Below are 13,847 nucleotides of genomic sequence, written 5' to 3' on the forward strand. Positions count from 1 at the left end.
GCTAGGTCCTGGTAGTGGTGCCCCAAAACGAAGAACATTTCTCTGTTTCTGTGTTTTGCTTTGTTTCTATGCTATACTCCTTTACTACCCAAACTGAGCTACTCTCCTGGCAGATGGGAGATAACTTCCCAACACTATGCAGATTATGTGCAAGGAATTCAAGGCTGAAATGTGTGAGTCATACCCAGTGTTTGAAAGAAGGTGGAAGTTGCTTACCTTCAGGACAGGATCCCAGGAGGTGTGGATCCCACAGCCCCTTCCCATAGCTCCACAGGTCTGAAGGGGAGAGGGATTTCAGGTGCTCAATGAACTTTTCTGTGCTTTCCACTGGGTAGGTTATACAAGCCTTCATGAATGTTGACTTGCATAATGGCAGTATGCAATCTAGTCATAAGCAGCATATAAGCATGCATTTTTTTTTTTGTGAATCTCATTGGTTTTTGAATGCTTGATTTAGTTAACTAAAGTGGGAAAAATATTGGAATGTTCCCTTATGACTATAGCCCTTAAGAATGAATTAAATACAGGCTAATGGGACTTGCAAATCCCTTGTGTCCCTTTGCCAGGCTGAAATCTCCCTGAAATCAAGGGGGACACACAAGTCTGTTTCCATAGTTTATTAGTACAAACAATGCATACACAAGACTGTATATTGTTTGAAGACTGCAATAGATTTCTAATGTAACAACTCTGTAACAAAATTTAACTAAATTTGACATTTATGAAAATATAAATCTCTGATTGGGTAGGTTTTCCCAACAATACAAAGTTTACATAAAAACATTCAATATGATCTATTGGTTGCAAACAATTTAGGAAAAATCATTCAAGTCACTTAATATACTATATTGGCTTGTACACTGAACATTCACACACTACATTAAATTCTAGCTTAGCATTCATTTCTTGAAAATTTGTGGCATGGCGTTCTGATTTTAAAAATAAAACTGTTTTGTTTAAATGATTTGAAAATATTTCCAGAGGTGTGCTATCTTTAAGATATGTAAGGAGGGAAAAATCTTCTTATCCTTTCAGATGTTGACCAGTTTTGTTTTATTTTTTTACTTGGGTAAACAAAATTTTTTTTTCTGAAGCATTTCTCATTATTTCACAATTTCTGCCTTGAAACTGGTAAAATTGTAAAAAAGGCTCAGAACAGTTCTAAAGCAGAAAGTGAAGCTTGTAAGTATGTGGAAGTAAGAAAAACCCATTACAAATTGGACCAGTAAAGGACCTTTGGACAGCCTTTACATTTAGTGGAGTATTTCAGCACATATACAAGCAGTCCCAGAGTGTTTGGTCATCTGATCTGTATTTATCATCAGAAAGAACAGAAATGATAGTAAGGCAAATGTTATCGAGACTAATACATGGTATGTCTGAAAACTTTCTATTTAAATTACTTTGGGGACATAGGAGATCCTTTAGACTTTCTGAGAACAAAATGGATAGCAACCTTTTAACATAAAAAAATTAATATGTTTAACTGTTCATTTGTAACGCCCTTTCTTTTTTGAAGAAGTTTTCATTACAACCTATACTAATACACATTGTGAAGACGAAAAAATTCCCCAAACCAAAAATAAAACCCAAAATCCTATATTCCTTTTACGACCTAGATTTTTCATTTTTATCACAATACAGAAACCTGAAATCCCTGCATGCAATTAAAAAAAATAATCTTTCAGTCCATTCATTGAGGTGAACAAATACTTATCACCTCACATGTTGACATGTTTGCAGCTACTGGCACCTACTACTTTCAACCCAAAGATTAATCCCAATTAAAAAAAAAAAAAAAAGTAGTACGTATTATTTAAATGATGATGGAATGTATCAAGTGTTCCAGGTTGGCAGGTGACATCTTGTCATTGCACCATCAAGCAGAAAAACACATTTTTGCAAGTGGGTATAAAGTTGGCTGTTAGCTATAGACCCATCTAGGCGACTTGGTATATAAAATAGTGGTCTGACTCTTCTCATTGATCATGTGGAACTTTAGTTCTAATTAAAACAGTTTGTCAATCCCAGATAAGATCACCTAACTTCTGTAATAGCATAACAATTTTGATAGTATTGCTAGAAATTTTTAATCAAGGCCCTGGTGAAATCCTGGACTGAACCTTGTATTCCGAAAATTAAAAAACCCTGCAGCCCATTTGCTTTACGTTTGTTTTTATGTTTACATAAATGTAAGAATATTTGTTGAGGAAAAAACAGCTGGTCTGCCCTCTGCTGTTTCTGTCTGTCTTCCAAGAAATGCACTGTTTTTTACGTGAATTCAGAAGACAAATCTATGCATGTATACTGTTATTCAGATAAGATCATCCCGATGGTTACTCAGTTGTCAGGAGCAAAACTGTGTCCTCTGCAATCTATGGCTGAGCACACTTTCTCATAGCAATAGTTGTGTTTTTTGGTTGGTGTTGCTTCACTCACCTCAGGCTCTGTAACTGTAATGGGGCTATCCCTTGCAAATACTTCCGTTGATTCCCTCCAAATGCAGTCTGCAGTCACTTTGAAGCTGTAATTGTGACATTTTGGCCTAATCACCTGTGTTGTATTGTTGAAAATCTGACGGCTGTTTGAAGTAGCAATTTTGATTTTCAGTGCAGCATCAACTCGATCCACTACAGTGTAAGTACCTATACTTCCATCATCAAATCCAATAATAATATTTAAATGTCTCTGTGAGAGTGCAAGAAAAGTGGGAGTTTTATAAAGAGAACAGGCACCGATGTTTTTGCCATCTGCTAGCCTCATTACAATTAAGCTAGAGACTGCACCATTGTCATCATCTTCTTCACTGCGGAAACAGATGTACACAAGATAGCGGCCATCACGAGACAACCTCTGCCGCCAGATGACACCTGGAGTGTGAACCACACGGAGTTTTCCACTGTATAAATCAAGCACATTGATGTTCTCATCACCACGGGTTATAATTCCTAGCTTCCCATTTGGGGATATTTCAAAGTCTTCTAAATTTTTTAAGAAATTGGTAGGCAGTTGTACACGTCTGCAGATGACTTCCTCTGTTAGGCTCCAGATGTTCACAGTTTCAGTAGATGTTATAAATACTACAATATCTGGGCAGTCTGGTATCAGCTTAATATCCACAATGCTTGCACCATCATCACAGCAAAACTTCTTGGTTATACTGCCTGTCCAGAGACTCACTGCCAACACTTTATTCTTCGCCATTCCGACTACGAATGTATTTGCAGTTGTTATAAATGCATTCTGTAAGGCAACTAAAATATTGCAAACTCTATGCCCTGTAGCCAGTCGCCAAACTCTGGATGCATTTTGCTCACAGAGAGAGACTACAAATTGATCATTATGAGTAATCATTAGCTCCGAGATTTTTTGTCCATTAATGCGAAAGATATTTTCACCACTAACTGTGTGCCATACGTACTGGCTGCATTTATCATCTGATGTAACCATAATCTCTCCAGAAGAGGTCAGCACACAGTTTTCAACGATACCTTCGTGCTTGAACACAGCTTCAATAAATCCAGTGGTGAAGTTCCACTTATGGACAGAATCTGATCCATCCAATGTGTATATTAATTCACCTCTGGCTGGCAACACCAGTCTTTGGATAGGCTTGCCAGATTTGTCAATATTGGACATAGCAGTTATGATGTCTATATCCCAAATAGAAAGGACACCACTGGTGGATAAGGATAGCAGCATGTTATGATGATTTGATTTAATTAGCCTGACTATAGTTCCTGAGATTTCCTGTAAGCTTGCCATACACTGTCCTGTATCTCTTCTCCAAACAAAAATGGCTGAGGTATTTTCCATTGAAGCAATTATACAGTTGCCGTTTTTGGACAACACGGCAGAGATGAAGCGCTCGTTGTGTTTAGCTCTAAACTTTTCAGCCACCTTCCACACATGAGTGTCAAGAAGTTCAATGCTGAGAGCCTTACAAATTAAAATTGCACTTTGGTCTTCAGAAAGCTCTATGCTGACAACTTCACTGTCTTCTCTCCTACAGTCAAAGTCATCTGTAAGCTGGGGATTCGCTATTTCCTCTGTATTCCAAACAGAGAGGCTACCCTCACTGTCTACCATCACCATTTCTTGCGCGGTGTCCAGAATGAGAAGGAATTTCACAAATCCACCAGAAAATTCAGAGGTCACAGTGGCCAGTTTCTCACCACTGCCCAAGTGAAAAATGGTCGCAGTGTTCAAGTACTGTCCGCAGAACGCATAAACTCCATCTGGAGAACACTGCACACAGGTCACTTCATACCAGCAATGGAAGTGATAGAGAGGCCAACCGTAAAGCAGATCTATTACAGTAACATCTTTGCTGGCCTCCAGCCAAGCAAGCGCATGGTTGACTGATAACGTAAATCCGTTTATAAAACTGGAGCCCCCCCCAACTCCACAATGTTTTGTCCCCTTAATTTCCACCTCAGACAGAAGACAGGAATTTATGTTATCGTATATCAAAAGAGTGTTTTTTGTTGTAGCCACTATAAGGTATTTTTCATCACTAGTAAGCTTCATGCCTAAAATAACAGATGGAGCTGTTGTAATCTGCCTTAGTAACTGGCGGGTCTCTACATCCCAAGTGCTGATGGAGCCATTTTCTAAAGCAGCAATAATTGTACTGGGATTAAAAGTAGGCAAAATCTCAATGACGTGCATGCAGCTGGATGACAGCGGCAGGCGCTCAGGGCTGTAAGTCACATCCATGGAGGAATGCAAAGGGACAATAGAACAGTACTTTGGTCCATCCTTGTCACATTCTAAGAGGAGATGTCTGAGTTTGGGCAATGAACTTACTACTGGGAGAAGCCTCTGCTGCAGTTCAGCAGAGAGCGAACCTGGGTATTTTACTACTTTGAACTTTATACTGCGGAGGGTACTGGCCAGAAATTTCAGTTCCTTTTCTTGAGAGTAGGTGTAAGCCAGTTCTATGTCAGAAAGTGCTTTATCAAACTGCCCTATTCTAATCATGGTGTACAGCCAGCTGAAGTTCATAATGACTCCGTACAAAAGATCATCTGTTCTTCCACATCGTGTCAAGTGATGAATAAGCTCTGTCATTTTTCTGTGATTGATAAAAAAGATATCAGGCTCTAATGGATTACACTGAAAGACCCATGGCTGATCAGGTGCCTGCCTGTCAAAAGCAGTCTGATCTACGTAGTGCTTTTCATCCTCATTCAGGCCTCTACTGTCAGGGGCAGGGCAACCATTCAGATACTGGTCATTACTGTAAAAAGGTTTCCTTCGTCCACCTGACCAAACACCAAGGAAATACTCTGCCATGACAGTGTGCATTTCATGCAAGTCTTCTTCATTTTGCAGGTACAATTTCTGGGCAATTAGTTGCAAGTGCCTATTTGCCCAAAGCAGCAGTGTTACATTTTTCACCTGTCGCTCTATTAAGTACCCCTGCAAGCCCTCCTTAAGCCTTGCAATGTATATATATGGAATTCTCAGTGGGTTACTTTCTCTGACACTCTCACTCAGTTCATACATAACACTGTTGTCAAGAGCCAAAATATCTTCCAGTTCCATTTCACTTAGGCCAGATTTGGACATCGTGATGTAGCCAAGTGCTCTTGACAATAGTCTTGATCCACACTTGTTTTCCAGTGACCAAAACAACTGCTCTATGCTTTCATGGACAGTGACGCAGAGGGAGGACTCATCTACATCTTTGTGAGATCTCCAGTTCCTGACCTCTCTGAAGGTTAAGTTCACAAACATAGGCAGTGTACACTTGGAGAATGCTTCATTGACGTAGATTTGTTGCCCTGATGTTACTTTTCTTTTAACTCGCAGCAGCTGATGTTTTAGTACTTGGCTACACATCTTTCTGTCCCTTGCAGTCAATTCAATGTAGTTATTTTCTTCATGAATAAGGCACCTCAGTTTTTGCAGGATCCCATGCTTGTTTGGCAGTGTTGACAAAATTATCCGTACTGAACGGGGAAGGTGAATGGGAAGCCACCAGAGCTTCCTACCATCATCACTATCTGTTAGCTGTTCTAGGGCATCAAATATTATCACCAGTGGCCTGTGGAATGAAGACTCATTCAAGAGATTTATGAACAAGTCCCGAAGGTCATGAATCTTTTTTGGGTAACTTTGTACGAGGCAACGATAGTTGACTGCTAATTGTTCACAAATGCTTTGAAGTATATTCTTCAGATCTGTACTTGTTTCGGTGGATCCCAAAAATCTTATAACTACCACAGGGTCAGAATCTGGTCCCATTTCTTCTTGCAGCCAGGAATAGGCCTAGAATATAGAGCATAATGTAGTTAATATCAAAATGAAACACAGTAACAGAGTTTATAAAAAGTGATTGCCTGTATGTACATAAACATTTTAAATGTTACTGGTTGAATGGAAATGCTTTTACTGGCAGAGTTCAAGGTAGGCTTGATTTACATACACTGAATGAAATTCATATCATATGCCATATTTGTTTAGCACAGGTAATACCTCAAAACACTAAGACCCAGATCCACAGGCTTACGCCTAAGGGGACATGAGTAGAATGTAGTCCATAAATCTCAGGGCACTCTTTGCAAAATCTGTGCCTCTCTTCTGGAAGTCAGTAGGTAGATTCTCTTATAAACAGACTTAGTCACTAAGCAATGTCATCCTTGGCCAGGCAGACCATCTTCCCACCTAAACTTAACATTGATTCCCAGTTGAGTATAAATGCGTGCCCTGATGGTTTTGGAGGACAGGTATCAGAGCACAGATTGCCCTTTACTAGCTGGTTACCTTCACAGAAGTTCTCTGCTGGACCACAGTTCTGTCTTGGTGTGCCTGTGACTTTTGCTCTTACGTGCTGCCACAAAGGATAAAAGGTATCTCTTGCTGTATTTTTTGGTTAGCGTACTCTAAGCAAGTGAGGAATATGGCTTTAAGTCCTCTCTGTGCAGGCTGACACACTCATTTCTCTTACTCAGTCTTTTAACCTCACTTTAAGTTATTACAGAATATTTTAAAAGTGTAACCAGAGTCTCTAGGTTAACTTATATACCCAGATCTGCAGTGAGGTCTTGAGTTGCAAATCCCTATTTCATATATGCAACTAATGTGAGTCTACAGGAAGTTACAATTGGGAAAGATATGGGATTTTAAACATTATTGTACCCTTCTCCATTTCCTTCTGGCTGAATCAGCTGTTCCCCAGCCCACTGTGTTAAACTCCCTGAGCACCCTGCAGAGAACTCAAAGTTGTGACTCCCAGCTGGAGAATTTGGCTTAGAGATGCCAGCTTGGTCTTTTCTGCAACTGGTCCTGCTTTGCACAGTGTTTCACTCATTTCCCTGTAGTACTCAGCTCAATGACTTAAACAGCATACGTCAGATAAATACGTACAGGTATTTTTGCAGGTTATTACAGATAGATTTGTAGCAAGTGTATCATACTAATTCCGGAATAATTTCTGATGAGAACATAAGATGGCATGACTTGGAAAGACATATTGTATTTGTGATTAAGACTAAAACCAGCATATGATATTTAGATGGTTTCAGATTGGTAGGACCTCAGTGGAACAAGAGGGAAAGAGATCCTTCTGAAATACATGTTGTTATTTAAAAAATATATTGATTCCTCTTAGGTTTTTAAAAGCTCTGATGAAGTTTTGGCTAAGCACATACTATTATTGAAAGGTAAGTATTTTTTGAAATATGTGTACAATAATATGAAGAATATACTTTTTATTTTTAATTTATATATTACAGATTGATATCAGGCCTGTTGATAAAAGGAAGAATGAAAACTAAGCTGGCCTTTACACACTAATAGTCCTAACATCACCATATTATGTAAGGTATTTATTTACCTTCTTCGCCACTTCAGCTAATAAAAGAGTCTTCCCTGTGCATGGTCCTCCATATATGATAAGAGGGTTAATATGTCCTATTTTGCTAGGTAGAACGTACTTGTGAACTATGTTTAGTGCCTCGCATCTATATTCATAAAAAGCGGAGTATGTTTTACATAGCGATGAGTGCTGAAGAACTTCATCGTACAGCAAGTCTGTCTCAGTGTCAAAATTCTGCTGCACTGTTGCTTGGATTATATCAATCATGTCTTCATAGAACTGTTTACCGAGTCCTTCAATGTAATGGTTCTCCACTTCTTGGGAGTAACCCAGTTTCATGTCACAGTGAGTGACAGATGTGTACACTCTCAGATTGGATGATGCGACGATGGTAGGAATGAATTCATCCCTGAGCTTGATCAGTTTCTCATGGGCTTCAGGATCTCGTAGAAACTTCCCAGCTGTATGCACCACATCCATGTATTTTCCCATCTCTGGAATTTTAACAAAACGCTCAATGTTGGCAATTTTCCGAATGTAGCAAACACACTTCTTTAGGAAAGCGGGTGTTTGTTTACCCAAGGCAAAATCAAGTTCATCTTCAATAGCTGAGTTGGAAAGAGAACACAAGAGTCTCTGTTAACTTTTCTTTATAAACACTTCAAGAACATCCCCCCACCCCCACCATGCAGACTCTTAAATGAATGCATCCATTTTTTGTAAAACACAGAAAAAGCACAGAAAAATTGCTGGGTGCTTTCATATGGGTTTTGGTCTCAAGCAAGCACAATGAACATTTTTTTTTCTCCAATTACATAAGAAATGCTGACAGAAGTACATTTTGTGGAAAGGTTGGTAGAAAACACAATAAATGAAAATATAGAAATAGTGAGAACTTTACCAGAGGAAAGATATCTCTTTGCTTGGCTGTGTTTCATTTTTCCTTTCTCATACAGCAATTTCACAGCAGTCTTAAAAATTTTCTTAATCTCTTCTGATATATCTTGCCATTTGTTTTCATTAACAGAGTTTGAAGAAGATTCCATCTTTAAAAAATACCCATAGTTAAACAGTAGCTGGAATACACACACTTACAACTTCAGAAAGTAAAAGTCTAACATTGAAGGTCATAAATGCCATGGTTACACAGAAACACATACACTAAAAATAAATGAGTAAGAGTTCACTTTTTATACTGCAGATAATCATAATATATTGCATTTTAGAATTCTGAAAGTTTGCTACTTTGAGTATTTTCTGAATTCCTACTGTAGGCAGCTAATGCAATATTTTTCAGGAATAAGACCAACAGTACGTTTATTGAAAAAGGGTTTTGAGAACTAAGCCTGAAATAATGATAATAAAGCAGCAGCAATACTGCTAAAATTATTGCTCATTTAATAATAAGAAATAATAATAATAATAATAATAATAATAACAACAACAACAACAATAATAATAATAATAAATTGGATCTCAAAATCTGAATTTGGATCTGAAAATGAGGTTCCTGGTACCTGTAATTAAGACCTAATATTAGCTTCCATATTTGAAAAATACAGGATTATATGTGATATTACTTTCATTCACTCATTGCTATAGTAACAGTAATCTTACAGTCACCAGAGAGGGACTTTAATATAAATTCACTAATCCTTTCTGATGGTATCTCGCAGGTGCCGCAATGGAGGTTTCTCTAAGGCAGCTAGTAGTCACTGCTGCATTACTTGCTGCAGGTGAAGTGTTCAAGGGGTCTCCAGTTTTCCTGGAAGGTGTAATAGGAAAAAAGGCAGCCTCCAGGATAAGCTCCCTAGCAACCCTTCTTTGTCATGTTCAGAGCTGTGTATCTTTTATTACTTTTGGTAAGTTTATGAGATGAAACTCTCATTAGTTTTAAGTTATGAACATCTTTTTACTCACTCCTGTGTATCAGTAGCTTGTGGAAAGGTAAAAAGTTTTAATAACAAAAAAGCCAAGCTTTATTCAAAGAGATATTGTGGGCATTTGCAAAAAAATGTGAAGTTACAAAACTTGCTTCAAAATTAGCCACATTATACTGTCTTCAACTCATTAAAACTCTTTCTGTGTCTATGTTTTTCATGTTTTCAATGTTTTTTCATGCAACAGAAAAAACATTCTGTTACATGGTAGATGAATGCAGTATAATGGTTTAATTTAATTTTTCTTGTGTTAATACAGTAAGCACTCAAAGTGAGTACTGTTAAGAATTTCATTTTTTTGTACACTGAAATCTGTTCTTGGGTATATTGGATATGTAGGAGGGTAGAACTGAGCCCTGGGTAATATGCAGTTTTTATTGTCATTGGTTAAAGATAAATGCCTGTTTTGAAAATCATAATTAACAGTGTTCAAAAATCTTCTGTTAGAATACAGTTAATAAGCTGAAAATATGAGATCTGCCTCAGGACAGCTCTAAGCACTTTTTTGACTGTTAAAAAGCTTTCTTGTATGAGGACAGAAAGGAAAGTGTGTATTTCCTCTGCAAATCCTGTTCATTGAAATCTAGCAAAAGCACAATATCAGGGCAGGAGATCCTGAGCTCTCCCTATTCCACCATCAGAGAAGGGAAAAGAAATCTGTACAACTGTCCCACTAGCCCCAATGAGTCATGAATGACTGAAATCCACTTGCTCTAGCTGTTACCAGAGTGCATCAATGCAGGAGTCATGACCCGTCATGTTCCTTGGTGTTTTGCAGCTGCTCCCTTCACGTATGGGAAAGGAGCATCACAGCACCAGTTGCCCAGCTGTGGACAGAACTGTAGAAGCTAATTCAGAGACAGCGGCCAGTGCCTGGCCCTGAGGACTGCCTGCCACTGTAATTAATAGAGAAGAATTTTGTAAGGAGGTGACTATGACTTACTGTATTCTGGTAGTTCTTCAGCATTTCAGATTTTGGTCTGAGGTAATATGCTGGTGGCACTGCATTCTCATCCCTGCAGTACCACTCTTCTAAAATCCTTGTCTCTAGCTTGGCTTCTACAGCAGCATCCAGGATCATTTCAAATTCTGCTGACTCAACTTCCCCCGGTATTCGGATATTCCCGTACTTCTCTCCCAATAGGCCCTGTGTATTTGCAGGAAAGTAAGGATTAATTTTTTCTTTTTAGTTATGCAAAAACCCTCCTCAGGATCTGAATTTCATAAAAATCAGTGTGGTGTTAGTTTAATGACTTTGAAATTACTAGGAAGGGAAACATACAGTGTAAGCTGAATAACTGTTAAGGGTACTGTACTGAGCTGTATTCTACTATGATGAGTTAGTAAAATTTCAAGTAGATGCATTGTCTTTCATAATATTAAATGGCAAGAAAGATACAAAGGCATTCAAAACAAGTAATTAAAAACCACCCAACATAGTTAGCACAGTATTGACTTATGTATTATTAGTCACAGGTTGGGATTAATCTCACATGCAAAAGCGAATGTAGAAATCCTTTTTCCTGGACTAAGGATAAAGATGCATGTCTGGATTCTTTATGTCTTGGCTTTATTCTTAGTTCCCACAGCAATGGAACAGAAGATTTTATGTTCTCTTTGATAAAAATTCACATGATGTTACATACAGCTCCTATTGGTATTGTTAAAGATGTGGCTTATACCAACAATACCAAGGATCAATGTTACAGAACCACAAGCTGCTTTGCTGTATTATATTCACTTGTTGCAAAAAAAATTCAACGTCTTTGCCCCAGTAGCTGTCCACTGAATGAACAGTGGGGGCACGGGAAAACAGTTTTGACCTAATACCAAATAGGAATGGATCAAACCCCATTTTAGTACTTAAATGCACATATTTCCTATACAGGTAAAGGTTTGTGGAAGTCAGTTCATTTATAAACTGTGGCACAGGAGATATTTCACTTTCAAAAATGAGAATTAAAATACTGGTTGTGATGCTCTGAATACACTTTTTTTGAATTTACTTCTGTATTTTGCTGTCTGTAAATATTTCATAAAAATACAATTGTAATGTTCTTCAGCTTTAGAGAAGATAGTTATAGGATATTACTACATTCTTTTGACAATTTTTTTTCAAATTTGTGATCATCAGATTAATCCTGCATTCAAATCTTAGTCCAAGGAAGTCAGTGAGAATTCCTACTTCATTTAAAATAGGATTTTTTAATTTATTTCCTCATTTAAATGTATTCAGTAAAGATTTATGAGTTAATGAGAAGGAGTACTTAATATGGAGAGGAGTCAACAGTATCAGCATCTTGATTTGAATCAGAAAGACCTCTTAGTAAAGTAATGCTAATGCAAATACAGTAATACTCTAAAAATGTAAATTACCTTGTTTGTAAATAATAAAAATCTAAATATTCATTATTTTTAAACCACTCATCATAATGAGAAGCTGTTTTAAACTCTTCCAGCTGTAACTAAACCTTGAAAATCAATAACTGATGATGATGAAGCCTGCTTAACTGATTATAAAAGTGTGAACCTGCAGACCACTTTTCTGAATCCAGCTATGTTGGCAGAAGGTACTCAAGCAGCAAATCATCCTAGGTGCTGCAGCTTCAGAGCAGAGATGTCAGAGCAGTGCACGTGAACACTTCCTAACTTCTTTTAGGCAAAACCACCTCAGTTAGCTTGGACCACAGTTCACATTGTGTAAACTAATCTGCCTGATTTTTGCCTGGAGCAGATCAGGAAGAACTCACATGAACTACAGTGCTGGCTCTTATGACAAGTGGTTGACACCCTCCAACAGGGGAGTAGTGACAAAAAGCTGGCAGACAGGAACAAGTCAATGCCTGTCCACTGTTTAGGAGAAAAGAAGGAATGTAGGAATTGTGATAGTTCATATAGTTCAGGTTCCAGTCTCTGCCAAGTCCCAGAACCCAAGTCCTTCAAGAAGCTGCTCCAATAGAGAGGCATTAGGGGAAAGATGGGTTTTGCCTGGCTGTCCATTCAGATTCCACAGTAGCTTCATTCAGGGTGCACAACAAGGAGTCAGAAGAAAGGAAAAAATGTGTTTAGTAACTAGAATTATATAATAATAATTTTAATGAAATGATCCAGTATTTCTCTAACATGATTTTTTTTTTTCTGTGTGGTCATTCTAACTAGTAACTCCCCTCACAGAGAGAGCTATGTTGCTTCACATAATGAGATAACCAGGGAAAAAGTTTTTACTGTTCTAATCTATTCATAGACCTCTATTAATTTTGGAATTCTGAAGCTGCAGAAGTTAAACAATATAATGCTCTTTTCCTTCTTTATTCGAGTGAGGCTAATAACTCATACCATGCTGAATTGCAAGACTTTGCACATTCAGCTTGAAGTAGAAATCTCATAAATTTCTCTCAGAGGAGCTCTGCTATGCAGATTTTGCTATTACCTTGTACAGCAACTATTACTTGAAATTCATTTGTCTACACTTTTTCTGAATTGAAGTCCAGTAGATTCAATAGGCAGTTGCCTGAGCAAAGATTGATAGCTGGGCCCTTCATTAACAATACTAAAATGTCAACATTAAAATGTCTGTTTTTAATATACTGCATTTAATCATCTAAATTTGTTTTGGAATTATTCTGTGTACTTTTCTGCTTCTCTGGTACAGTTTGTGCTCTTCTCTCTCCACTGTACTATAGGTAAATAACAAACAGCAGTACTTTAAAATGAAAGGACGTATGTTTTTTTCTTGTATCTTATCTGTCATTGCAACAGATATTATGTAAATAATTTTGTGTTAGGGATCATCTTCCTGGCTACTTGAGCAAAACACAATAAAAAGGAACATGACATAGTCAGAATACTAGAATCACTGTGGATGACTGTATCATGAGCTTTTAAATTAAATGGAGGCCTATGCAAATATTATTTGAAAGCCTTCACTTTTTAAAAAATCAAATGTTAAACAATAGAGGACATTAGCATGGTGTATCTTTGTGCTAGAGATGGCATTGCTAATATTTTACTAGAAGTCTAGCATTAGTTGAAGGAAGAATAGACACACGTAGAAGAGGAATCACACAGATAGAAGAGTGTCC

General features: G+C 37.7%; 1 protein-coding gene across 4 annotated transcripts in view; it reads right to left on the minus strand.

Moving 5' to 3' along the window:
• Positions 1-602: 602 nt before the first annotated feature.
• Positions 603-13,847, minus strand: part of NWD2 (NACHT and WD repeat domain containing 2) — a 91,533-nt gene continuing 78,288 nt past the window's right edge. For all 4 annotated transcript variants that reach the window (XM_080396992.1, XM_080396993.1, XM_080396994.1 and 1 more), the window contains 4 exons: positions 10,709-10,912; positions 8,727-8,871; positions 7,844-8,433; positions 603-6,276 (listed from right to left, as the gene is read on the minus strand). In XM_080396992.1, coding sequence (XP_080253118.1) covers positions 2,341-6,276; positions 7,844-8,433; positions 8,727-8,871; positions 10,709-10,912 — 4,875 coding nt within the window. In that variant the 3' untranslated portion in view covers positions 603-2,340. The remainder of the gene's footprint in view (positions 6,277-7,843; positions 8,434-8,726; positions 8,872-10,708; positions 10,913-13,847) is intronic.

This window comes from Falco punctatus (assembly GCF_963210335.1).
Source record: "Falco punctatus genome assembly, chromosome: 1".
Lineage (NCBI taxonomy): Eukaryota > Metazoa > Chordata > Aves > Falconiformes > Falconidae > Falco > Falco punctatus.